The sequence below is a fragment of the Glycine soja genome, chromosome 20 (assembly GCF_004193775.1).
Source record: "Glycine soja cultivar W05 chromosome 20, ASM419377v2, whole genome shotgun sequence".
Classification (NCBI taxonomy): domain Eukaryota; kingdom Viridiplantae; phylum Streptophyta; class Magnoliopsida; order Fabales; family Fabaceae; genus Glycine; species Glycine soja.
Window position 1 is genome coordinate 38,932,378 of NC_041021.1, and position 26,247 is coordinate 38,958,624.

At 31.1% G+C, this 26,247-nt stretch overlaps 2 protein-coding genes across 2 annotated transcripts; one reads left to right on the plus strand and one right to left on the minus strand.

Annotated features, from left to right (window-relative positions):
* Nucleotides 1-2,126: 2,126 nt before the first annotated feature.
* Nucleotides 2,127-3,877, plus strand: LOC114402848 (transcription factor MYB62-like). The gene is made up of 3 exons (XM_028365534.1): nt 2,127-2,440; nt 2,536-2,665; nt 2,920-3,877. The coding sequence occupies exons 1-3, from the start codon at nt 2,290-2,292 to the stop codon at nt 3,560-3,562; spliced, it is 924 nt and encodes a 307-aa protein (XP_028221335.1). The 5' UTR covers nt 2,127-2,289; the 3' UTR covers nt 3,563-3,877.
* Nucleotides 3,878-13,428: 9,551 nt separating this feature from the next.
* LOC114403146 (glutamine--tRNA ligase) lies at nt 13,429-22,950 on the minus strand. The gene is made up of 23 exons (XM_028365927.1): nt 22,618-22,950; nt 22,440-22,490; nt 22,181-22,252; nt 21,980-22,079; nt 21,622-21,717; nt 21,272-21,333; nt 21,072-21,173; nt 20,893-20,985; nt 20,451-20,603; nt 20,285-20,340; nt 19,701-19,791; nt 19,521-19,607; nt 18,579-18,776; nt 18,390-18,488; nt 17,646-17,777; nt 17,412-17,548; nt 15,018-15,117; nt 14,844-14,939; nt 14,535-14,635; nt 14,351-14,456; nt 14,169-14,258; nt 13,947-14,076; nt 13,429-13,871 (listed from the first exon to the last, which is right to left on the minus strand). The coding sequence occupies exons 1-23, from the start codon at nt 22,753-22,755 to the stop codon at nt 13,777-13,779; spliced, it is 2,385 nt and encodes a 794-aa protein (XP_028221728.1). The 5' UTR covers nt 22,756-22,950; the 3' UTR covers nt 13,429-13,776.
* Between the last annotated feature and the right edge of the window lie 3,297 nt (nt 22,951-26,247).

Genomic DNA, 26,247 nt, shown 5'->3' on the forward strand with positions numbered 1-26,247 from the left:
TAGGAGTTTGGATTCATGTTGAGTTGAAAGTAACTGAAAAATAAACACACACTTAATAGTTGATAGTTATACATTGTAAGTATAAAAAAACTTGTTATAAATCAATGATTTTATTTAAAATAACTTATAAAAGAAAAAAATTTACGGTTCTAAATGTGGCGAAATCCAAATCCAATATAACACCTAATCCTCCCAAGTTAATGTCTGGAAATGTCAATAGATTAGGAAAGACCCAAAACAATCTCCAACGACATCAATAATAATTTTTTTTATCAACTATGTAACAGTTCAGAGTACCTACTTAGCCTCCTCAATAGAATGACTTTATCTTTAAGGTAATTATCCTATCTCAACCCATATTATAAAGACGAAAGTTATAAAAGCATACAAAACTACACAATATCTGGGTATGCCAAATTTTCTAAAATCATCTCATATTAACCTCTTACCAACTTAAGCATTAGAATCCTTATAGATGACTTCTCTTTTGTGGCGACTAGGAATCTACATAGCAAAGCACTACCATTGGAGCTCGGGATTGTTCAAAGATGAACTAAAAAGCTCGTGAGAAGCACATAATTAAAGGCTCCGTGATCATGTCACACCGAAACACTTATCACATACTATAATCTGGGACTAGATAATAATATAAATTTTTTTTATAACATCGTTCAACCATTCACATAATTAGTGCATGTATTATTTATTTTATTAAAAATAAAATACTATAAAAATGTTATCATACTATTTTTTAATTACAAAATATTATTTATAATAAATTTATTGATTTTTTTTATTAACTCTTAATTAACCGTCATATCAATAATGATTTTGAATTATTTTTTTTATTTTTATAATTTTTAAAAGTCATACCAATAATAATTTTTAATTGATTAACTCTTAAAGAATATTATTAATATATTATAATGATTTTTAATGTATTCATGACGATTTTTAATGTATTCATAACGTAAATTTTTTAAAAATAAATCTCTTTATTATTTCTTTGGCTGTTCAACTCCGGAGGACAATAGGTAGGAGACCCAAACTTAATTACGTAATAGGCAAGTCATTATGCTAATGGAAAAGAAGTATAGTTACTTTTCTAACGAGTCTTTTTCTGCAGGAAAAAAACAAGTATGATCACAACTATGATTATAGAAGAAAAAAAAAGTGATGAAGACCACTTACTGGAACAGTGATGTAAAGGACAAATTTTGAGAGAGAGAGAACTCCCACAGAATAAGAAAAATACAATCATTGTGTAAACTGTAGAGTAGTAACGCAACTTTGTATAGATTTAGTGGTGAATCAGATAGCCAAATATATATATATATATATATATATATATATATATATATATATATGACATGAATTTTTGCTGCTTCTACTTCTTTATAAAGTGTTACCCTAGTCCGAAATAAAGGCATACCATTGGAGATGAGGTTAAAATTCCCTTGAAAATATTTTTTTCTTTCTTTCTAGAACATTGGTTTCACGTTCAGATATATATTACGACAGAAAGATACTAGATTCTCTATAAGTTAAAAAAAATATATGGAATGTAATTAGTATATGGAGATTTTCTTTAGTCATTAACATGGGGCACATGGATACTTAAGAAAGAATCTTTAGCCTGTTTTATTTCTCTTGGGTTCTGCAAGCTAGAATCGATTCTAAAAGCAAAAAAGTGCATTTGAACCATGTTTATTAATCAAATTATTCCACAACTAATTTTTGCACAATCAATATTTACATAGTCAAGTCTCCAAAATCTTCTCCATAGGGTAGAGGAAAATTCTTGATTTGCACCCCTCCCGAGTTAGTTAACTCCCTTAGTTAATAGCATAGGCTTAATATATTCCCGCTTCTGTCAACGGTTTAGATTCTTTGATGTTTGTTTAGTGGGAGATAATGGTGCAATGGACACGTCAGGGTGTGTTTTGTTAACACTTGCAAGTATCTTTGTCAGGGTGTTTTGCATAACTAAGGAATAATATAGGTGGGACCTATTTTGAAAAAGGGCATAATAATATATACATCACAACTTTGGTTATTCCACGAGCTATAACGTATAGCCTCTTGTTCCCTAGTCTTACTCTACCAAACCCATTTAACAAAATTCCGTGGGGAGTATATATATATATATAGGCCAATGTTCATGTAGAAACACTCACTCGAACTCATTTCTAATTAATTTGCTTCCTACTGCTGTTAGCTTCATCTTTGTTCTGATCCATATCACACTTTCTTTGTAACTTGAAGAAGAACCCCACAAAAACACCAACCATGTCCACAATTGCAAAGAGAGATTTGAGTTGTAATGAAGAAGAGAGTGAGCTGAGAAGAGGTCCTTGGACTCTTGAAGAAGACAGCTTACTTATACACTATATTGCTCGTCATGGTGAAGGTCGTTGGAATATGTTAGCCAAAAGTGCAGGTACAGATTCCTTGTACTCTTAAAGTTAGAGAAGAATAAGTTCATTCTCATTTCTCACCGTTTTATACCTTTTTAATGTTATTCCAACATTTCAGGATTGAAGAGGACTGGAAAAAGTTGCAGACTCAGATGGCTGAATTATTTGAAACCAGACATTAAGAGAGGGAACCTCACTCCACAGGAGCAACTCTTGATCCTCGAACTCCATTCCAAGTGGGGTAACAGGTAATTAACCAACGATCCTGTCCACAAAATGAGTATTTATGCACTCGAAATTAGCCCTGTTGAACCACAATGAGTTTTAATTGGGAGATATAAGATTGATTTAGTGGTTAAAGGGAGAAAGAGGGAGGAAGAGTTTGTGGGTTGGAATCTCTCCCACTAACATTATAACAAAAACTAATAACTAACATTTGCCAATAAAAAAAAAACAATGAATTTTAATTAACATATTTTTGTTGTTGTCCATTTGGGGATAGGTGGTCAAAAATTGCTCAGCATCTGCCAGGAAGAACAGACAATGAGATCAAGAACTATTGGAGAACAAGGGTACAGAAACAGGCACGCCAGCTTAACATTGAGTCTGGTAGCAAGAGATTCATTGATGCTGTCAAGTGTTTTTGGATGCCAAGATTGCTCCAAAAGATGGAACAGAGCAATTCTCCAAGCCCTCACTCTTCCATGACAACCATGATGAATTTAGGGAATTCTGGAGAAGCTTCTATGAGTTCAATGTCAAGCAGCTTCAATATTAATCCTTCTATGTCTTCTTCATCATCTCCCCCGCAAAGGAAATTTATTATGGATGATGCTAATCATTTTAGTACTATGTCCAACCCCATCAATCCATCCCCAGATTCCTTCCAATTTTCACAGCCACTAGAAATTTCTGAACACCCCAAAAGTCCTCCCAATGTGTTTGAGAACAATGTTTGCAGCTATCCAATCCAGGACAATTGCTATCTTGATACCAATAACTATGGCATGGAAGGCATAAACATGGATCCCCTTTCAGCAATGGATACTTATGACTTCTCACAGTTTGATTTTCAGACTGCAGGGAATGGATGGATGCTAGACAGCATGGGGGATTCCACTTTATGGAACATGGATGCTATGTGACAGTGTTGACAAGTGAAGGCATGCATCTCAAGTTCTTTACATTGTGGGATGTTATATCAGAGAAAAAAAGTTTGAAGATTCTTATGCTATACTGATTCTTAGTGTGAGTATACAGTCTCAAAGGTAGAAATTAGTACCAAGTGTAAGGACATATAATATGAACCTCTTAAAATATAATATTTAAAATAGAAAATGCAGGAGATGATATTAAAGTTCCCCTGTTTCAGATTTATTAAAAGTTGTAATTTGACTAAGACAATGTATCTTGGCTGCTATAAGTGCATTTTGGACATAACGCGTTTTATTTTATCCTCTTTTTGTTCCTGGATATCTATATCTATTTCATGTAAATGAAAATTTTTTCTGTTTGAGCCCCAAATGAAAAGTAAAGAATAGTGAAGTCACATCTTGTGATGGAGTGACAATTGCAAAATATGCATCACATTAATAACGATCTCTAAAGATTGTAAAGAATGCTACTTGTCTTCATATCTCCAAGAGCAGCTAGCCACTTGTAATAAGTAGTGGGGTTCATTCATAAAACTTATGAGTACCCTATAAGAAAAATTAGTGTTTATGACACACATAGCCAAATAAAAAGAATTTATTTTTGGTTTAAAATATATTATCGTAAAAAAAAATGAACACAACTGGATACGAGTTATTGAAGTACAAAGTTATTTAATGTTGTGAAGACTTTATGTGTGTATCAACATCGAGATCAATATTTGTTATCAACTCTTTAATAGAACAATTTTTTTCTACTTTTCGCGTTTAAAACTAAGTTTAAACTTTTTCTAATGTGTGGTTGTTGCACCTTACTCGTAGTTAAATGCTTTTGAAGAGATATGAATGTGGGCTTTTCTCAAAGAGAAAAAGAAGGAAAGATTTTATTTAAAATAATTTCATATTTGTTTATCTTTATAAAAATAAAAATTATCTCATATAATTAAATTATCAAATAAATTATTTTTCTTTTGCAAAAATTGAAATACTCATTTGTGTATGACTCTATAGGTTCAATATTAAACCGATATTAAAATAATCATAATTAATTTATTAATCAAGGTAGGCGTCTAGTAACACTCCTTAATGCCGAATAGCATGAAGTAATATTTTTTTACCTTCAAAAACCAATGAAGAATAATGTAATATTTTCTTTTATCATTTACCGCTCAAGGTTAACCTTAGAGTATAGTATTATTGTCATACTCTAATAAACTAACACATTTAATCGATGAATGACTTAAGAGACTCTTTTTTATTTCATTCAATATTGTTCTAGCCAAGGTCTTAATTATCACAGAATTAAAACTCATTACTAAAAGTTGATGAATTCCTTCTTAATTAATTATTAATTCTACAAGTATTTAATATATCCAATATTCATTTAACTAGTGTCCTAAGACATTAAGTGTTTGAAATTAAAATATAATATAATAAATAACTTGTTAATTACCCGGTCAATTGAAACTATTATATTTCTTTTTCAAAACTTTCTATTGACATATCAAGGTAATATTAACTATTAGGAATTCTCAATTGAGTCAATTCAATGATGACATCTACATGTAGATCATCTATATATGCAATTTAATAAATGAGATCAATTAATCTTTATCCAATAAAGACTATTACATATATATTGATATATCCAGATTATCAATATCCTATTCACAATAATTCTATGATCAAAGAACAATTTAGATTAAAATTATAAGAGATTTGTTTGTCATTTTCATAATATATATTATAATAATAAAACTTTAATTTTAATCAAGAACATTTATCAGGTTAATTATTTTATCAAATAGTATAAAAATGATAAAAAAAAAACAATTCTTTATTATTAGAATTAAAATTGATTACATAATATATTTGATCATACTCATACACTATTATTCTGAACAAGATACCTATGCGTTATTTGTACAAGCTCATCATTTTTCTTCTTGAAAAATTAGTAAGAATTGTAGATAATGGTGCATAACAAACAAGTGCCTACGGTAACAACTCTAAACTGGACTAGTCTACCACTCTGCCAGCTCCCTTGTCTTCTTGCTGCAATCATAAGCATAGAAGAGGCAATTTTACCAAATATTGCATTTGAACTCTCGACCTTGGGAACATTTTGCAGTGATGGCACATTTCTCAAATCTTGTCAATGAAGAAATTGACTAAGAAATATTCTTGGCTGTATGCCATTCGCACGAGCTAAACAAATGTCATCAGGAATTTCAACTTTTGGAAAAAAAGTGATTTCTATAGATTCAAAAATACCTTCAATGAAAGAACCCGCTTTTCTTGGTTAAAATCAACCTTAGCTCATCTTTAATTAGTTTGCACAGAAGACTTTCACAAAAACTACTTTACAGGCGAATAAAAATTTTCCTAAGCACGTGTAGCAAACAGTGTGATTCCTGTGTTAGCCTGTTAGGAGCTATATTTCTTTTTGTGTGTGTGTGTGTGGCAATATTTCTTCTTTTAGTTACAACCATATCTTAGAGAAAAAATAGGGAGAGGTGTTTATTATAAGATTTAAGCTAGATAGATAAAATTAGAAAATGCTTCATGGATTCTAAGTATGTGATCGGAATGTGCCTTTCAAAAACACGACTTTGGTAATACAAATTTTAAGTTACTGTTAGTGTATCAGTCCTCGTATAATTTGCTACCTTCTTAAACTTTCAATTTATTATTGGAAATTAGAAACGAATGGGACTGAATTTATTTTTAAAATAAAAATAGATAGTGGGGGAAGGGGAGGAAGTTGTAAAGAGTTTTTTTTTTTTTAACAATCATTTCTCTTTAAAATATTTGGTAGCATACTTTGATAGCATCACGGGTTGAAAATATTTTCCCATTTTGGATAAGATGGGAGGGTTAAGGGTTTGCTTTGCTTTGTTTTTGATTTAGTTGATATAATTTGAATAAAATTATAAAATTATTATCTTGTTTTCAATTTACCTTTTTATTTCAATAATTTGAAAATAAAATAATAAAATAATATTTTGTCATTTTATAATTTTCTTTGTAAGCTTTAAAAAGTAAAGAATAATTAGAAAATTTTATAATTACAAATAAAAATATATTAACCGAAAACTAAAACTGAAATAAACTCTAAAAAGGTCATTTAATTTCCTTCTATAATGTTGAAGGATTGTTTATGTAAAAAAAAAAAACCCATTTTTTTGTTTCGAGAAATATCTGTTTCATTGAATGTTACATCAATTCAGAATTTCAACCCTAAACTTTTATGTAACTATTTATCATGCAATTATTGCATGTCTTTACCAATTTTACTTCTTGAGAAAGTGGGACACCTATTAACCTATATATTATGTAGTATAGTTATTGTTTCCTTCTTTTTAATTTTAATTCATATTTTTATTTAAGACTTTTAATATTTGAAAATTACTTTAATTTTTTAAATAACTTAAGTCGAAGTAAATGAATCTTATTTAAGAAAAATATAAATTTCTTGTCACTTGTTTATTACTTATAAAAACTTATATTCAAAATTTTTGTCTTAAAAAATTAAATTATTTACTGTTATTTTTTTATCACCATGATTTTACGATCGAATCCAAAATCACTAGCATTAATGACATTTTGATAATAAAAAAAATCATTTAGATATGATGTTGTCTTTTAATATATAACTTGAGGAAGACGTGTCATGTGTCTTTTATGAATATTTTATTTTATTAATTGTACAACTTATTTAACATTTTTTTATTGAATTTTATTTATTTTGTGATTTATTATGATAAAATTTAGATTTAAGAAAACATACATATAATTTTAAAATAAAAATATTTAAAGAAAAATGTTTATGAAATCCAAATATATAAAAAAAATAACATAATAAATTTGACGCACTTTTAAATATTTTAAGAAAATGTAACATTTAATACTCAAAGATAAATCATTTTGTCAAATATCCATTTAATTTGAATTCATTTTGGCAGGGTCATTTCTTTATTTCCTTCAAACTCCCTCAGGCTGCGTACTGTTGTCTTAATTTATATAAATCTTGATGGAGTGGTACTTTAGATATATATGTTAATATTCTTGCGAGTCATATTAAAAAAATTCAATTCTATTCTAGCTGAAAAAAATCTTCCTAATTATTAAAACTAGGAGAGCGAGAGAGGAAAAAAAAAAAAGAAACATTCCGTGACTTGAATAAAGAGAAAATGTAAAACTTCAGTTTTTTCAGAGGCATCAGCTAAATGTATAAAAAAAATAATATAAACTTACATATATTTTTAATTTATATAAATATGATTTTATCAGGCCTTTTGTCTTGCAAAGAAAATATTAATTTTAATCCTTAAAAAATATTAAAATATTTTTAAAATAGTATTTTTTTTTAGTAATAACATAATATGTAATTAAATATGTCATGTCACAATATTAAAGTATTGATAGATATCATTTTAAAAAAAATTAAAACTTACAAGAATTAAAATAAAAAACTAAAACTTAGATCAAATTTAAGAGGAATAAAACACACAAATATGTAAAGGAAATCACAAAGTTGGAGACCATGACACGCTCATGTCATGTCCCCTCATCCCTATCTTACACTGATTACACTCGCAAAGAGAGTCATAATGCAAAAATATTTATTTTATTGTGGTTCCTGTATTATGATTAAATATCTAATAATAAAATTTGACTACCCAGTCATTAAAATAAATAAATAAAAACTTAATTTTAACTTAATATTTAGAAATTAAGTTGTCTTCTTCTTCTCTTTACTTTAGAATTTTTTTTTAAAACAAATTATCTTTCATTTATCAAAGTTTATTAAAAATCACAAAATTTTGTAAATCTTACATTTTATTTAATAACTTTTGAGTTTATAGTTTTTAATAAATTTTAACTAGTAAGAGAGGATCTATTAGAAAGAGTGTATCAAAAGAATATATTCTTAATAATTTTCATAATTATTATAAAAAGTCATAAACTTAAAAAATGAAAATCATCGATAATTTTTATTTTATTTTTAAAATTCTTAACTTTTTTAAAAAATAAATTTTAATTTTTTTTTTAAAAAAAGACAAGATTCGTTTGGTTTTTTATGTGTATTTACCTGAGAATGTTATTTTAAACAATCAAAAATTATACATGAAGGCTTCTCATAATAAAGTTTTAATAATAACTAATATATTTCCCTGTCAAAAAAATAATAACTAATAAGATTTAAGTCTAGTAGAAGAAGTTGGTCATTTATAACCTAGTTAACGAACTAAGTGTATCCTTATCTAATAAGACTATTTTTTTTAAAAAAAAGAGAGTACCTCTCAATTAAAAGAAAAATAATAAAAATTTGAATAGTAATTCGTCAAAGAATTAGTTGCTTATTCACCAAAAGAAAAATTAGTTCGCAGTCAGTAATGAGAGAGATTTCTCTGTATGTAGTGAAAGGCACGTGCATGTGTTATTTATATTTACAAATGTTAAATTAAGGCTCAATTTTCAGTTTGACTGACCAAAGGCAGAGTGAGTCTCATTCTAAGACCTTGAAACAGTAATCTCAACCAAATCCTTATCCTTTGCTAAATTAGCGGCTGGGGTGCCACCAATTAATTCACAACAACTGAAACAAGAAATTGAAGAAAACTAAATGCACTAAAGCTGTGTCATTGTCACATTACAGCGATGAATCTATCTCTTTGATCGAGTTTGAGGTCTTAGAAAAAAAAACTTAGTGCATGCGCATGATGTGTGACAGTGACACAATAATTAGGGCATTATTGATATGATTTGAAAGCAACACACATGAATATTGAAGCTACACTTTGGCAATTGAACTAAGATATCGATTATAAAGGAGCCAGAGAGAGAGGGCGGCGTGACTACAGCGGTTTCTACGTTCAACCACAGATAAAGACTGCTTTTAAAGTTCTTGTCTGCTACGTTCAATTTTATTTTTTCTGTTCTACGAATCAAGAAGAGAAACATCCCTCACATCTTTCAACCACAGCTGTTGCTTTACATTTACTGTGCAGTTTTCAAAGTCTTCGTGCGAAAACAAAGGGCACGGTCAAAAACAAATGGCAAAAGAAATAAATGACTCACATTTTATTCATGCAACAATAACGCCGCCAACAAACCACTGAATACACAAATAAATCAACTTGTATTGCTGTTCAAGTTTAACCAATAATTTTTTAAGTTTGACAGTTGAGTATATATATAGCTGCATTAAATATCTATAATGAAAGCTTTATTATTTATGATAGTTTTATCTGTTTTTTATAAATAAAAAATATATGTAATTTAGTTTAGTTGTTTATTATAATATATATTATGTAATTCCAAAAAAATTATCTTCCATAAAAAAAAATACATATCATTGATCAGTATTAAAATAAAGCTGACAACTGTTCTTGCTTGTGCATGATTCTTTCCCGAACGTGGTAAAATTTGGAGCCACTTATTAAGTCTACAGCATCATTCTCTACCCTTCTTTTCTTTTACCTTAAGAACGATGATTTTTATTATAAGTCGCAATAAAAGATTATACTACATTAGTAACATTAAATGTTATATATAGATTTTGTTTCTGATTTTCGAATTAGTGGTCTTAAATTACTGGTAAATTATAGGAAGTGAATGGCAGCATATGCGATAACATGTGTCAGCTGGATAAGCTGCCGTATTCCAGTTGGTTCAGATAATAAACTCTTTTGGCTTTAGATTGAAAAGGTGGCACCCAAGCATGTGCTCTCTTTGTGCAAATTATTATTCATGGGAATGGGAATTGGAACCTCTGAAAGCCAGAGATTGGATTGGTAGATGGATATAGATAGATAAATAATACTCATTCTCCCTTACTTTCAATCAAATCAACCCTCTCGCTATCAAATGTAAGCGTGACTAGACCAAACTCCATAATAGGGATCGAGAATGAGAATGAGACTGAGACCCTTTTACTTTCCTTTCCTTTGTTTAGGAAGACTGATCTTGTTTACTTTGATTGGTTATCGCAGCCCAAAAGGACAAAAACCACTTACCCCACATCGATTTGATTACTTTTGTAGATATAATTGTCTTTATTTTTCAAAAACTCTTCCTGATTTTGTAAGCTGCATTAAAAACAAGCAATAGTTGAGCTTAATAAAAGTAAAAGATTGAGAATTGTATGACAAGTAGTGAACATTTTCACTATATCGGGTATACGGTGATGAGCCCCATTGAAGGGAATGGCACTACTAAGCCATCCTTTATATTCCTATAAGAATAACTTTTTTATTTGTGAATGAAAATTGCAATGCTAATAACATTCTTGCATCCGATTTTAGTATGGGAGCTGATGTAGCCCAACCTTTATGCTCAAGGCTCACTGGGGATAAGGATTCTGATTCAACAATCACAGGGTAGCTACAGAGAATATATAGTTGCAAAATCACATCTGAGTGCAATCATATGATAATTTTAGCATAAACTCTACCAAACGCTAAATATTGTAATCTCTGGAATGGGAAGTGTAAGCAAGTGGCTTAGATTTTATACTTTTATAAATAAGAAATACTAGTACTGCAAACTTCTAGTGGTCAATCTATATTGGATCTCGGAATATAATCTCGCAACCATAAAATATAATTAGACGGTTTGGATCATCCTAAACTTGTAACATTTCACATATTTTGAGACACCTGAAATACTAAAAGATAGCAGTTAGCTTAAGAGTTATTCTCTTAACTAGTAGTAGCTTATTAAGAATATGCAATAAGCAGATTTAAAGTATAATTAATTTGGATAAGGTTTTAAGTTGGTGACCATTTATGATGAGAACTCATGGTCATGGGAAGTACTAATGCATATCGTACTGTAGCTATATATTATGAATTTCTGAATAGAAACTTAATGCAATACATCAACTATATATATACAAATTCTCTAGGTGATGGCATACGATTCAAGATGTCCCTAGGGATAGCGTAGGATAATAACTTTCGGTTTTCTGATTGATTTTGGTGGCAATGAAAATTGGAATAATAGAATAAAATTAAACAATATTATCATTTCTCTTGTCCCGATTGTATGGTTAATATTATTCCAATATATTTCAACTTTTTTATATATACATTAATAAAAATAAGACATGAATTTTAAAAGGAAAAGCAATTTTAAAGTAATAAGAAATTTCACATAAAAATAAAATAGGTATAAAAAAAGAAAACAATAGTTAAGACATAATTGCCGTCTTTCTTTTGTTACCAAGAATTATGGCATTTATGCTTATTGATTTTCCATAATTTTGTAAGAACTTCTATGTTTTAAGTTTTCGTTTCAGTAGTATTTTGTATATAGTAGCATTAATGATTATCGTTGATTCAGATGGAACGGTATCAAATTCCTTAAGAGTGTGTTTGGATGGAAAAATTTAAAATTTTGAGAAATTTTAAATTCTAAGAATTTCAAATACTTCAATTAAAATTCTTTCATTTTCAAAATTTTATGTTTGGATAAAAAAAAGTTAAAATTATGAGGATGAAAAAAAAAATATGATTGGTATGTTAGTTATACGTGTTCCTCTATGCTCACACCGATGTTTTAGGAGCTCAAAGGTGTTTCTTGGAGAAGACTGTAAGAAGAGAATTTCAATTTCTCACCTTGGAAATTGAAATTCCAAATTTTTAGTTGTTTAAAATTCTGTTTTAAAATTCCAAAATTTTAAATTCTTCATAAAAAACACCCAAACAATGAATTCTAAATTACAGAAATTCAAATTCTCTGATAAATTACTTTTCTCAGTTAAAATCTTCTATCCAAACACACTCTAAATAAAATATCGAATTCAAATATTATAAACGAAAAAAAAATATGATTCAATGAAAATATTCCTAAAAATGACCAACCAACTTTTTTTACAATGTTTAATAAAGCCGGTGAATGTTTTGCATTAATAACATAATTATCAAGGAATCATCATTGCACTGGAGTCAAAATGGATTTTTTTTATTAATAGAAAAAGAATATGCTGCTTTTTTACACCTAATTAATATTTCTCATTTCTCATTATCCTTCTTTTCTATCATATCACATACTTATCTCTTAATGCAAACATCAAGGTATACACAAATTTATGATTAACAAAGGGGTGTAAAAGTACCCAACACACATACAAAATGCATTTTTCTTACATATTATAATAGTACATTGGATGAGAAGTTCAATGCAAAAGAAATAAATGAAAATTCCTTTCTTGATCAAGTGATTAAATCAAATGATTAATATACTAAAATTAAAATTAAATTATTAAATTAATATCCAAATTTAATTCTTGACGAAAACAATTTTTAGTCAAATTTTCCTTACCTCCAAATCAAACTCCAACTCCCGAAAGAACCGGAGGATTAGTACAAAAAATCCCTTTGACATTTAACCGTGACCGAAATCTAAATTTTACTAGATCCAACGCATTCTCAACACTTGCCTACTCATTTTTTAAGATGATACTATTTTTATACAACCATATAGACCACTACAAAGTACAAACCCAGAACCACCAAACATTCATGGGTATTGGGTAGTGCACGGGTTAACCCGTATCAATCTCCATCCGGTCTTCAACACAAAAGTGATGTATCATTTACACATGTTTTTCATCATAATAGTTTTTCTCAAGTAAACACAAAATTAAAAGTATTCTTGCATGCCTCCTTGTGCCAAATTGAATTGGCACAAATAAAACTAGTCTCTGTGTCTCATAATAAATGTCGTGTAAGAAAAAGTCACAAAATAAGTGCTTCTTTAGTTTTTAGTTTTTGAACGTAATATTAATAATAAGATTAATTCAACTTAGGATACACATCACTGTTAATCAAAATAACATTTATCCTGTCACATGAACAAAAATTAGACTTGATTTTCACTTAAATGTAAAGGGAAAGATTCTTCAGAACTAATTTTACACAAAATGGTAGGAAAATAACAGCAATTTGGTACTACATTGGGAGTAAACAGAAAAAATCTTCAAACTACAAAACCAACCAAACAAAATAATTAAATAATTGGGGAACTATTGAGTAATCCCTTAAGAAAATGTACATGGCTAAGTGGCCAGTAAATATGTTTGTACATAACCCCCCACCCCCTCAAAGAAAAAACTATGCATTATAAGTAGCTATTTAAACAAGTATTACCCGCAGACCTGCCTGTCCCACCTTGTTACTTCTAATCAATATTCAGGGACCCTACTTTCCACCTTTGCTATAGCTGCCCTTTAAGGTGACAGTCCTATTAAAAACAAGTTTTTCTGATGTCGAGTCCCGGTCAACCACAAAATAGCCTGGAATAGCAGATATAAGGATCAGATATTAAGCAAGGAAAGATGAAGAAACAATAAGTAGTCAACGTAAAGTACCTAATCTTTCAAATTGGAAATTGTCCCCAACTTTTGCATTCTGTATGGAAGACACACCATATGCATCGGGAATTATCACTTTGGAATTTGGGTTCAAATCGCCAAGCCAGTTGTCAAGTTCAGCGGGATTCTATTGCAGTGATTTAACCATAACAGGGAAATATTATTAGCAAACAAGAATATACATGTAAAAAGACCAGCCGGACATGAAGAATAGCCAACCTCTGATAGGAATAGCCTCTCAAACAATCTGACTTCCACCTTCAATGGATCAACTCCAGGAGAAGGTTGAGCAACCCAATGGAGAACCCCCTAAAAACAAAAATTTTGCAAAGATCACCAATCGAATCTTACCAACTCTTGTAGACTATTTTTAACCAGCAGAATTGGCAAAGTTGGCAAACCTTAGGCTTGGTCTTCTTTGAAGGATCATACTCGGCTCGAATTTCAAGAATAGTCTCATTATCATCAGCTAGAATAACTTCAGTGCACTTTATAGGAAATGCATATCTGCACAAAATAATGAAAATTTTGAATACTGGACCTATAAATTCTCATTCACAATATCAATTTGTACCTTCTACTAACCTGAGTATCACAGATTTCCCAGGAGCAAGGCCATAATAATCTTTTGAATCTTGCATCCGGAAGTCCGAATGTTCAATATATACAACATTGGAAAATGGAATCTAAGAACAAATGCATAACAACATAAAATCAGAAGCATACAAACATAAGCCTACCAACATCATATGAAGTGGTAATACCATGATAAAGCTTAACAATACATTTTACTTTAACAAGATATTGAATATCATCATAGGATAAAAGTTGGGTACAATTAGTTTCTGCAACAAGATTTCCTAAAGATATCAGTTTTCACAAGTTCAATTTCACCTTGTAGAAAGCAGAAGCATCATCAGCTTGAGCATCAGGCCATTTCTTTGCATCAACCTCAATTGCTGAGTTGGCTTCAAGATTAGTAATGACAACCTTACAAGACAAAATCAACAAGTCTTAGCTAATTAAGTCAGAACAGTATACTGCAGAAAAGAACACAAACAAATATACCTTGAGTGGATGTAGGACAACCATTGCACGAGGTGCTGTTTTGTTCAATTCTTCCCTAACATGATATTCAAGGCGTTCCACAGAAATCAAAGTGCCATCACTACAGCAAGAGGAAGAAAATTGTAAATAATAATGCACTTCCACCCTGATATATCAGTATTAATGCAAAACCAGTGTGCATGTTCTTGTTCTTGGACATAAGCTACAGTCAATGGTTAAAGCTTCAAATCTGTATTTTCCTTAGGCACCTCTATGAAGCACGGACACCAGACACAACACAGACACTTTGACGCAGCCAATGTCTAAAATCTAGGACATAAGCTACAGTCAATGGTTAAAGCTTCAAATCTGTATTTTCCTTAGGCACCTCTATGAAGCACGGACACCAGACACAACACAGACACTTTAACGCAGCCAATGTCTAAAATCTAGGACACGGGGACACCGCATACACACACAAACATAGACTCTAATGAAATGAAATATGAGTAACATATAACAAAATATCTAAAATGATGGTATATTCACCTTTTTAAACCAACCTTCTGTATTTTTTCAAGTGTATGAGTTGTGTAAAGGTGTTAACTTAAGTGTTCAAGCCAATAAAAAATGATTTTTAAATTAAACACTTAATAAGAAGTGTCAAACAAGTGTCGGGGAGTGTCGTATCGGAAACATGTCCAACACTTCGAACAAGAGAGGTGTTTGTGCTTCATAGTAAGGCACACATTAAAACCCCAAAGAAGAATAATAGAACAAGCTCATGCAAAGAACACATAAAGTAGATAGTGAATCAATTGATTTCAATGAGGCATTGTCAAGCCAACTATTTCTTCAAAGATTTGTTCATTTTTCTGGTCGTATTTGTCATTAATATAGTTTAGAAAGTAGATGGTATTATAATTTTGTCTTCCTGACACATGACCTGACACAAATAACCTGCAGTACAGATACACACAGTAAAACCAATAGTTAGGTAGTAAAAGTGGCTCAAGATTAGGGTTTCATGGGTAAATAGCTACTTTCAGTAATCTTCAAATGTTCATTATTTCCACCTGTAGACATAGGCCTATTGTTCACCAAGTTTAAGCCTTGTTAAATTATCCATTTCTCTCCCTATTTTCTGTTTCTGCATCTTGCAATAAGAATCCCACCATCCCAATGCAATATTCCCCTCATGTCTTAAATTTGTCAAAAACCAATATATCAGCATTTAGAATGCAATATCTTGACGAAAATCCAGATCAACCAGTGCTACTGGGAACCGGCCTGGTGACTGGTTTAACTCAAATAACAGGAAAAATCTCAGAACAGAACAGTTAAACAGATCCAAAAATTTCCATTTTCTTTTTTTTAATCTTCTTATTTTTTAATTTAATCTAAAACATATTTAAGATAAATTAAAGATACATTTAAGGATTACACATAGGTAAACATTATTTTTCCAATTATTATTTGTCTTGTAAACATATAATTTAGTCATTTATATTAATTTATAATTTTTATATCTTGATTTCTTATAATTTTATACTCCCTCTTGTCCTTTAAATAAGAAACAAATGGATGCATTTTTTTGCTCCTCATTATAAGAAACAGACCTATAGATGTATTACTTGCTAATTTCCTTTTATACCCCTTAATTTACTGTAAAGTCTGTTAATGAGACACTCATGCTTTTATTGGCCTATTAACAATATAAATCACTAATTGGGGGAAAAATTATCTTTGGAATTACGTGTAGTGTCACTAAATATAACCACAATTTAAACCATTTAATTCTTTCGATATTTTTAGAATAAAAATTAAATTTATGACATTAATTAAAATTAACTAACTTAACTACTTTCATTGATATTGATAAATTGATTATTTATTTCTTAGACAAAGGACTGGAGGGAGTATTATTTCATTACTTAAAATACTATATTATATAGAATTGAAAAACATAAATTTAATTACTATCGGTTCTATCACAGCTCACCCACAGTTGAACCAAAGCTCACCCACAGTTGAACCAAAATAAACCGTGAAACAGAGCTCTCACTGGTTCAATTACCAGTTCGGTTTTTTCTACTAGGTGGAATCAACATGGATCACACAAATGTTTTGTTAAAACTGTCAAAACACATTCAGAAATATCTTTGCAAAATCAGGGGATGAAATAGACTTAAGTTGCAATAGATATGATCAAATATAATATAGCATTACCAAACACGAATAGATACAACTTCTGACAGTAATAACTAGGAAAGGATAAAGCTAAAATGAAATTTAGAACAATTTTCAGTATAAAATATAAACAAAAGAGTGAGATGTTTCAAGTACTTTTCCACGTCAATAACTTAGAAATAGTATATTTATACAAACAGCTGTAGTTGGAAATTGATATCATACCTTCTAGTTATTCCAATTCCTCGGACAAAAGCATTGATTGCAGTTGGGGTCATGCCTCTACGCCGCAAACCAGCTAGTGTCATCAAACGAGGATCATCCCACCCATCAACCCACTTCTCTGTAACTAGACGATTTAGCTTTAACAAAGAATAATATGTAGTTAGGGAATGGCAAATCATAAGCATAATAATAGAACTCAACAAATTATTACATTGTGCAAAATTGTTGCTTCACCTTACGCTTTGACATAACTGTGTTAGAGACATTCAACCTTGAATACTCCCACACATAAGGTTGGTAAATGCCTAACGCATGCAACAACCAATAGTATGATGCACGACGTGTCTCAAATTCAAGTGTACACAGCTGCATGAGATATTCATGAATTAGCAATATATATAGATAATCCCAATAAACAGAGTCATCAGTCAAAGCATACATTAACACAACAGGTAAATTATAATGTTATCTGAATGCTATTTGTAAGGAACGAAGCCATCAAGCATTGACCATTATTATGCTTAGTGAATAGAGCATTATGCACTGCACGCTTGTAGGACTGATATAATTTAAAAAATCAAAATCATGATGTACATAAAGATTGAACTACTAATTAATATGGAGAACCACACACATTTTAAAACATAATAACTCCAACTAAATGATCTTCCAAAATCTAACTCTGTAACTATAAATATCACCGAAAATTTAAAGCATGCCAATGCTGAAGGAGAAATTAGGAATCTTGCTGCCTAGGTATTATCTTAAAATATCCAAATATCATCATCTTTACAAAAAGGGACGTTATCATAAGGACCACCACTATTAATATAGTGATAAAATTAGGAGAGCTTAAGCATCGAGGATTAACAGTCTTGTTGAAGGTTCAAACAGCAAATGGGTAATAAAAAAGAACTTAGGTTACCAGCAAGAAAATTGTATCAACACCTGGAGGAAATTGAGTGAAAGACAACTTACTGAATGTGTGATATTCTCTAGAGAATCCACAATGCAGTGTGCATAATCATAACTTGGATAGATACACCATTTGTCTCCAGCATGAGGGTGTGGGGTAAACTAAGATGCAGAAAGCATTCACGTCATAAGAAATAAATTATTATCTCCCAAAGAAATTTGAGCAATAAAAAAATGCAGTTGAGTACTTACCTTAATTCTATATGCAATAAGGTCATACATATTGTAGTTATCACTCTGCATGTCCTGCTTCATTCTAAGAGTGGCTTTTCCTTCTTCGATACTGCCATTTTTCATATCCTCAAAGAGTTTCAATGACTCTGAAATTGGTCTGTCTCTCCAAGGACTGTTCAGTTTCTTCTCCCTATACTCCTTTATCTCATCAGGTGTCTACAACCAAATCATTTATAAATAGTTAATTTTTGTTGCAACTAATACAAATTCAATAGCATGATGTAATTACCTCATCCTCCATAAGTCATTCCACGTTAATTGTTTTCTTCTGGACTTAGTAAGTATGCTATGCAATATTTTTAAGTAAATTTTTAAGAGTATAAAATTAATGGTAAAAATTTAAAATACGAGATCAACAAACATATTTAATTCAAATAAATAGGTGAATAATATAAATAGTTAGATTTAGGGAGAAAAAAGTTTATCTAAAAAATTAAAAGAATTAATATGTTAGTACAAGTGACTGATATTTGGGATGAAAAAGAGAATTTTAATATTAAAAAATGAATGTAATAAGCTAAGATTTAAAGGAAAGAAAAGATTTTAATGTAAAAGAAAAACATGAACAATAAAAAATTTTAAAATTTATATTAAAAAGTGCTGGATAGTGGTGAAGGCACGCATCACAATAAGAAAGAGAATACCACAAGAGATGTCCTCCCATTTAGGCATGAGGACACAAATTTATAACACAAGGGTTGGTAATATAATTCCAAGCAACTGGGATTTTCAGACTAAACTACCAAAGGGCTCAGAATGAGTGCTTTAAATAAATCAATTTAATTAGAGGCTTTTACATGTTATAAATCCACCCAAAAGAAAGAACCAATGAAACATTTTACACAAATGAACGTGTAAAATATTTGTAGTAATAGGCTATTCAGATGTTTAGATACCAACCTGATGATCAACATAAGCATGACCCTTTTTTATGAGCTCCACTGCTAATTCGTACAATTCTTGGAAGTAATCACTTGTGTAAGTAATCTGCAAATATTATCACAAAACTGTTAAGCATCTAAATAGCTAAGTTGGAACAATCACATGAGCCAAGAGGTGCTACAAAACAAACCAACATACCTTAAATGGTTTCCAACCCATCCACTGGACAATTTCTTCAATATGATCAATATACTCTTTCTTTTCTGCTTCAGGATTTGTATCATCATACCTGGAAGTGCCACAAGCCATCAACTTGGAACTTGGAAGTTAAAGTGCATGTCCAATTTCAAAGTTCTAATGAATGCTTATAGGGATTTTAACAGAAATTTAGTAAACGTGAAAAACTTCTAGGAACACATCTTTGATAACCATGTTATTATTGCGAAGTATTCACTAGCCTAACAAGTTACAAACTCCAAAATAATGCAACTATTCAGTCATTCTCAGCAATTAATAAAATCTTTTTTACTGACTTCCAAGGTCCTATGTAGTGAACAGAAGATAAAGATTGCAAAACTATGCGCATTTATACAATACGGAATTGCACTGAACTGTTACAAATGACCAGAAAATCCTAGACAAAAAATATCAAAGGGAGATTGCAATATATATATATATATATATATAGAGAGAGAGAGAGAGAGAGAGAGAGGAGGGGATCAAATCACACAGGATTTCGCCAACCCAATATATAAAGGAAAAAAATTGAAAAAAGTACACACCTCAGATAGCAACCTCCATCCCTGTCTTTCGCCAACCCAAAATCAATAAACATTGCCTGAACAATAATTAAGTTTTTATTTTAAATATAATAAAATAAAAGATTGCTGAAAAAAAAAAAAAAGAAGCAACTAGCATAACAATTACAATGTGAAACATAATACATACTTTTGCATGGCCAATATGCAAATATCCATTAGGTTCGGGTGGAAACCGGGTCAAGACTTTTCCACCTGTTGCTTTTAAGTGTTTGTCAAGCAGATCTCTTGTATTGCAACATCTCAAAATACTACCATCACTAAAAGGCACTTCAGTATGCACCTGAAATCAACTTATCATCAAGACATGTTGCAGATGTAATTTAATGAGAAGAAAAATTCCATACTTAAGGAGGAATATTGGCATCAGGGGAATTTCATAATGTTGAAAGCCTTGCAAGAACAATATCCCAACCAGAAAGGTTCAATAAGAAACATTCATACGTCATCAGCAAGCAGTATAATGGAAATTACTCACTCCTTACATCCTAACAGAGTGAAGCATTGAGTCTACAACATGAACAAAATATAATGAAAATGCAATTTAATTTTAAAACAAGGAAAGTAAATACCTTGAAATTTTCCTCTGGATTAGGGAATATTAAAAATGGATTAACGTCTTCTTCAGGTGACTTTTCAGGGGTAGAAACAGGAGCTGCCTTATCCTATGTAAGCATGTAAGTAGAATTGTGAACATATGAGTGATGTCATAAAAAGTAAAGGCAAAAAAGATAACTGGAAACACACTCACCTCTACTTTAGCAGGTTTCTCCTTCTTCTTTCTAGAAGGCTTTTCATCATCTGCTGCTGTCCGATCACCAAGTAGTTCATATAGTTTTGCATCAACAAGTTGCTGCCATAGGAAAAAAGGGCAAAGCAACTAAACAGTATTAAAACTTGAAATAAGTAAACCAACTACCCATTGAATTAGGTTCATTCCATAGCAGTCACCTTGGCAACTTTTGCATCACCCCATGGCAGCCTCTTGCGCACATGCCCCAGCAACTCACCCACTAGCAAGATAAAAAATATCAATGTTCTTAAACACTAATAGATTTGCAGTTCAATATAGAAGGGGAATTTATTGCATAAGGAATGAATCAACTAATCATCCACAGAATGCAATTGTCTAAAAAGAATTGTAAGGGTGCTTAGTGCATTCCAATTCAAAATTTGTAGACATGATTGTACAGTATGTAAATTTGGAAGTCAAATCATATCATTGAAATTTCTGATTTCAAAGAAATGAAATCGGTGAGAATTGAATTATTATATCCATCAGCAGCCAAAACTGCACCTACCATTTGTTCGATAACGTAGCTCCAAAATTGTAGCCTTGTTCTCCTCAACAACTTCACTAACAGCTTGTTTGATATCTTCTTCTGAAACCTCAACACCTGCTCAAGTATGCAGGAGATTTAAGATACACTTGTCACCCACCTAAAAGTTAGTTAGGACAGCAAAGAACTCCAAAACTAAAAATTAATTAAAACCCAATTTAAGTGAAATAAAGCAATACTACTACTACAACCAGATACAAGGAGCTGAATCTATCCAGTGAACTTGAAAACAAACAAGTACTGTCATAAGGAATTAACTACCAACCAGACTAAGGCCAATTTTATACTAGACTAGATCACTAGAGTTCTTTCTACATACCAACACCACAAGCTTCTTCAAACCGGTCCAAATCAAGATTCTCGGAGCCTGTGGTAGCAAGAAATGATAATGCTGCATCTAACTGGGCAGTTGTTTTCACCTGCGAGAATAATCTTAGTAAGAGGGGAAAAAATGGATGCTAAAACTTCATCTAAAATCTTAGTATCACTATATGCCAATCATATGACATAAGACGGCAACCTTTAACGAGACAATGTACTGTAGTAATGTTGGGCGATGCGGCAAGGCATTTGCAGGGTACTTCGTCGCAACCTGCCCATAAATCAACGGCAACAACCATATCAACCGTCAACGAAAGAACTAAACGACAATAAAATGGACCCTCAGTATTATATAGACTTAATGTATTTCAGTTACCGTTACAGCATACAAAATGAAACAAAAAACATTAAAAATTCCGAGTGTAACACAAACTCAAGTGCATGCAAAGACATGTTACCGTGTAAAGAAAATTTCCGACCGTTCGGCTGCATCCATCAGTAGCACCGGCCTAAAAATCCAATGGAAGAATCGCACATGCAATCAAGGAATGAAGGAAATGTAAACATTCCATCAAGAGAATCCGAAAATAGAAAGATTGAGGGATTGTTGAATTGAGAAACGTATACTTAGGATACCTCGTCGATGACGGAAGTGAGATTGGCAGTGACTTTGTTGTTGGCGACCGTGTTTTTAGCCGTGCGCTCGTCTAAGCCGATCTTGAGAAAGAGATCGAGGCACTTCTCCTTGTCGGAGCCGTCGTCCTTCGCCGGCATCTTGTCACGGAAAAAGCCAAAATAGTATTCCGACGAAAGTGTGAGAGAATTTAGGGTTTTGCCTTAAGCCTGTGACTGCGACAACGCAAATGGTATATTGGTATAGATAAAAGAGTAAGAGTGTGTGTAAGAAATTAACTAATCGGCGAGCGTTATTCTTATCGTTAGCGTTTCAGCGAGGGTGTCAAGATTCTTGGTTTCAAGATTCTATGGGCTTTAAGAGCGTCCTCTATATCCTAGTGGTTGACGTTTAGCTTGGACTTCACGCAATGGGCCCGCAATAAATCTAATTTAAGGTTTTACAACTAAAGGACAAATTTACCCTTTAGTCAGCACTCCCTTCCCTTAGCTAGAAAACCCTAGTCATCAAGCCTCCAACACACGAACATTGAGAGGAGCACGAAAGAGAAGTGTGATTAGGAGCACCGGAGGCACGACAGTGGGGACGAGAGTGGGCTTCTTGAGGTGCTGGCGGGGATCGATCTTCAAGAGGACGACTGAGATGACGACATGACGTTGAGGTTGCATTCTAGGCTTGCAATGTGCGGATTTGACATCAAGGAAAATTAAGCACACCATTTTGTAGTAAAGGGAGGATAATTTTGGAATTTTCAAAACATTTGGAGGTGCAGCAAGTAAAATCCTGACGTTTACCGCTTTCAACTTGGGCTTCAATTGGTGTTTTCTATCTGCATTAGCTTGGGCTTCACGCAATGGGCCCGCAATAAAATTAATTTAATGTTTTACAAGTTATTGACATGTTGACAAAAAACAGGTCAGAAAACATTATTTTGATTTATAATTTTTTAAAGAAATAAAGTAATTTGATTTTGATATTGATTTTGATTTTAATATTTTTATAAAAATTAAAAACTCACTCGTCATTGCTTCACAAATTACAACCTTGTCCAGATTGAAAGCTTCCAAGTATGAAGGTCAAATTTGATAAACTAAATCATGCCCCTTGGACCCTCCCAACCTGCAACTAGAAATATAGCGATTGGTGAAGCCCCCATCGGTGATCAACTCACAACTTTCGTCTTTTTTCTTTATATTTTATTTTACCTTTTTAGTGTACATACCAATTCAAGAAAAGGAAAAACAAAATCATATATAGACAGTTAAGATAGAAATTTAACTTTGAAATGACATATAAAATTGAAAATATTTAAAAGAATCACGCAAAAATTATCAAAGATAAATTGTGATTGGATTATTCAATAAAAATGATAAAGGTGTACTTGTTAATAGGTAATGAAATAAAATGTTAGATGTGGAAAATTAAGAATATAATTATTATTTTGAATGGTTATTTATTTTTATAATAGACAATGATTTAGCCAAATCAATGTACTCAAAAGTCCATAAAATCAATCTCATTTTGAAGGTGAAGAAGATGAAAATGCTAGTAGGATGAGTAAGCAAAGGTGGAATACATACAAAAATAGTTAAGTTAGTAGTGGTATATGAAAAGAAACAAAATTATGTAGTGATGTCTATGGTGTCCCTTCTAAAATGCTCAACTGTAGGTATGTCACAACTCTCCACACCCACTAGATAAATCTAACATGACATAAGTTTTATTAATAGTTGAATATTGTAGAACCTCTTGTCATGAGTGATGCGAGCTAGGTAACTTAAGTTCTCGGCTTTTAGGTATAAGGAAAATTGTGAGTTTCAAGGCCGAGTGGCTTTAGCGGGCCTTCGGCCCAATGTGAGACTTGCATGAATAATTGTTTTTTGTACTTATTTTTTTTACTTATACACTATTTTCTGTTTTTTTTGTTTTTTTTTCAAAAATACTTTTGCTTGAAACTAAATTCCATAATTTATTTTTTAAAATATTTAAATATTTTAGAAATTAATTTTAAATTATATATCAAATATATTTCAAAAAATAAGTTCCAAAAGTGTTAAAATTTTAACACATTAAGAAATTTAATTTCTAAAAGTGTTTTAATTTTAACATTTTCTTAAAGGCAATTTTAGAAACATGGGGTAGCTCGTGTTCTATGGACAAGAAATGTGCCATATGGAAAAGTGGTGGATTCGATTTTTTTCGCTAACAAAAAACTAATAATTAATAACATTTGTTGATAATAATAATAATAATAAATCAAGTGACGGGAAAGAAAACTACGATTTTGTTATTCTTCTAGAAAAATGTTGCTTTTGAGGTCACAAGAATCCTAATCAAACAGACTATGATTTCGGTCCAAAACATGCTTCACCTGAATTTCCTGATGATACACATTGCATTTTAGTTGGCAGTTGGCACATTGCAATATCTTATTCACCATAACTGCAGAGACTTCAAAATCAACTAGCCAATGTCACAACAAAATGTGAAATGTCGTCTCTAACATAAAGTTCTGTACCAATCTGTGCGTCTATTGTGAAAACTTCCTAGAATGAGGGGATGATATGATAGAGTAAAACATTTATCCTTAGTCGGTTTAGTTATAACAGCAACCAATTTTATATTTCCTAGCCTTAAGTTTTTTTTTTTTTTCCGAACCAATGTTAATTGTAGTTTAGTAATCTTTCCAATTATTCGACTTAATTTCTTGTTGACTATAGTCAAATAAGATTTGGAGCATTCAAATTCCAAGCTCGATTGGACAGTTCATCGTTAACTTGACATTGAAATAGACTAAATGCTTAATTTATATCAATTTGTTTTTTTAAATAATAGTACTTTTAAATTCACGTTCATGGATAAATTCTTTAATTAAAAAAAAACTACTAACTTTTAGAGTTCATTCAGTTTATTGGTGTCTCTTTGGATTGAATTGATTTTTGGACATGGAATGCGAGATATATATATATATATATATATATATATATATATATATATATATATTTTGCATTTAGCAATAGAAAGCTGCGGTTCTTGTACTTTGATGAGTGCACAACCAGAGCTACAAACAGTCAACTACACATTCAAGTGTAAGTTATGTCACTGATTTATTTTTACCCAGAATGACTTGTAATACTTTAATGGCTTAGAGTGTGTGATTGATCAAAACGATAAAAAAATCATGACATGGAGATGCCAAATGCATCCAATCCAATAGCCACCAGGAATCATGATCTGATCGGGATGGCCATTACCCACGTGCCAACAGGGGAAGGAAGAATGATCCAACGCTGTCAAAGTACTCTGATACTCTCTCAGACATATGGGGATGCTCCCAAATCTCACCACCCACCCTATAGATTCTCTTTTTAAGTTTTATTTTCTCATTAGCTATTTTTTCGACCATCACGAATAGACAATTCTACTTTGAGACAAACAATCCTACTTGAGTCATATATAGTGGTGATATTTTTTCTTCAAATATTTAATATTACTAATTAAACTGAAACAAATGCACATTAGTTGATAAATGCATTTAGTGGTTCTCTGAGTTATGTGGTTATCCTGTGAATTATAAACACATGAATATTATGCAATGAACATTTTCCTAGTAGCTGCCATACTAATCAGAA

Bases quoted from the DNA above. Each gene is read 5' to 3' on its own strand.
- LOC114402848 (XM_028365534.1), top strand. From the start codon at position 2,290: ATGTCCACAATTGCAAAGAGAGATTTGAGTTGTAATGAAGAAGAGAGT. The intron at 2,441-2,535 runs GTACAGATTCCT...CCAACATTTCAG, and splicing joins TATGTTAGCCAAAAGTGCAG to GATTGAAGAGGACTGGAAAA. The intron at 2,666-2,919 runs GTAATTAACCAA...ATTTGGGGATAG, and splicing joins CATTCCAAGTGGGGTAACAG to GTGGTCAAAAATTGCTCAGC.
- LOC114403146 (XM_028365927.1), bottom strand. From the start codon at position 22,755: ATGCCGGCGAAGGACGACGGCTCCGACAAGGAGAAGTGCCTCGATCTC. The intron at 14,259-14,350 runs GTTTGCCAACTT...TTTTGTTTTTAG, and splicing joins CAAAGAAGACCAAGCCTAAG to GGGGTTCTCCATTGGGTTGC. The intron at 13,872-13,946 runs GTACTTTACGTT...CTGCTATTCCAG, and splicing joins TTTCCAATTTGAAAGATTAG to GCTATTTTGTGGTTGACCGG.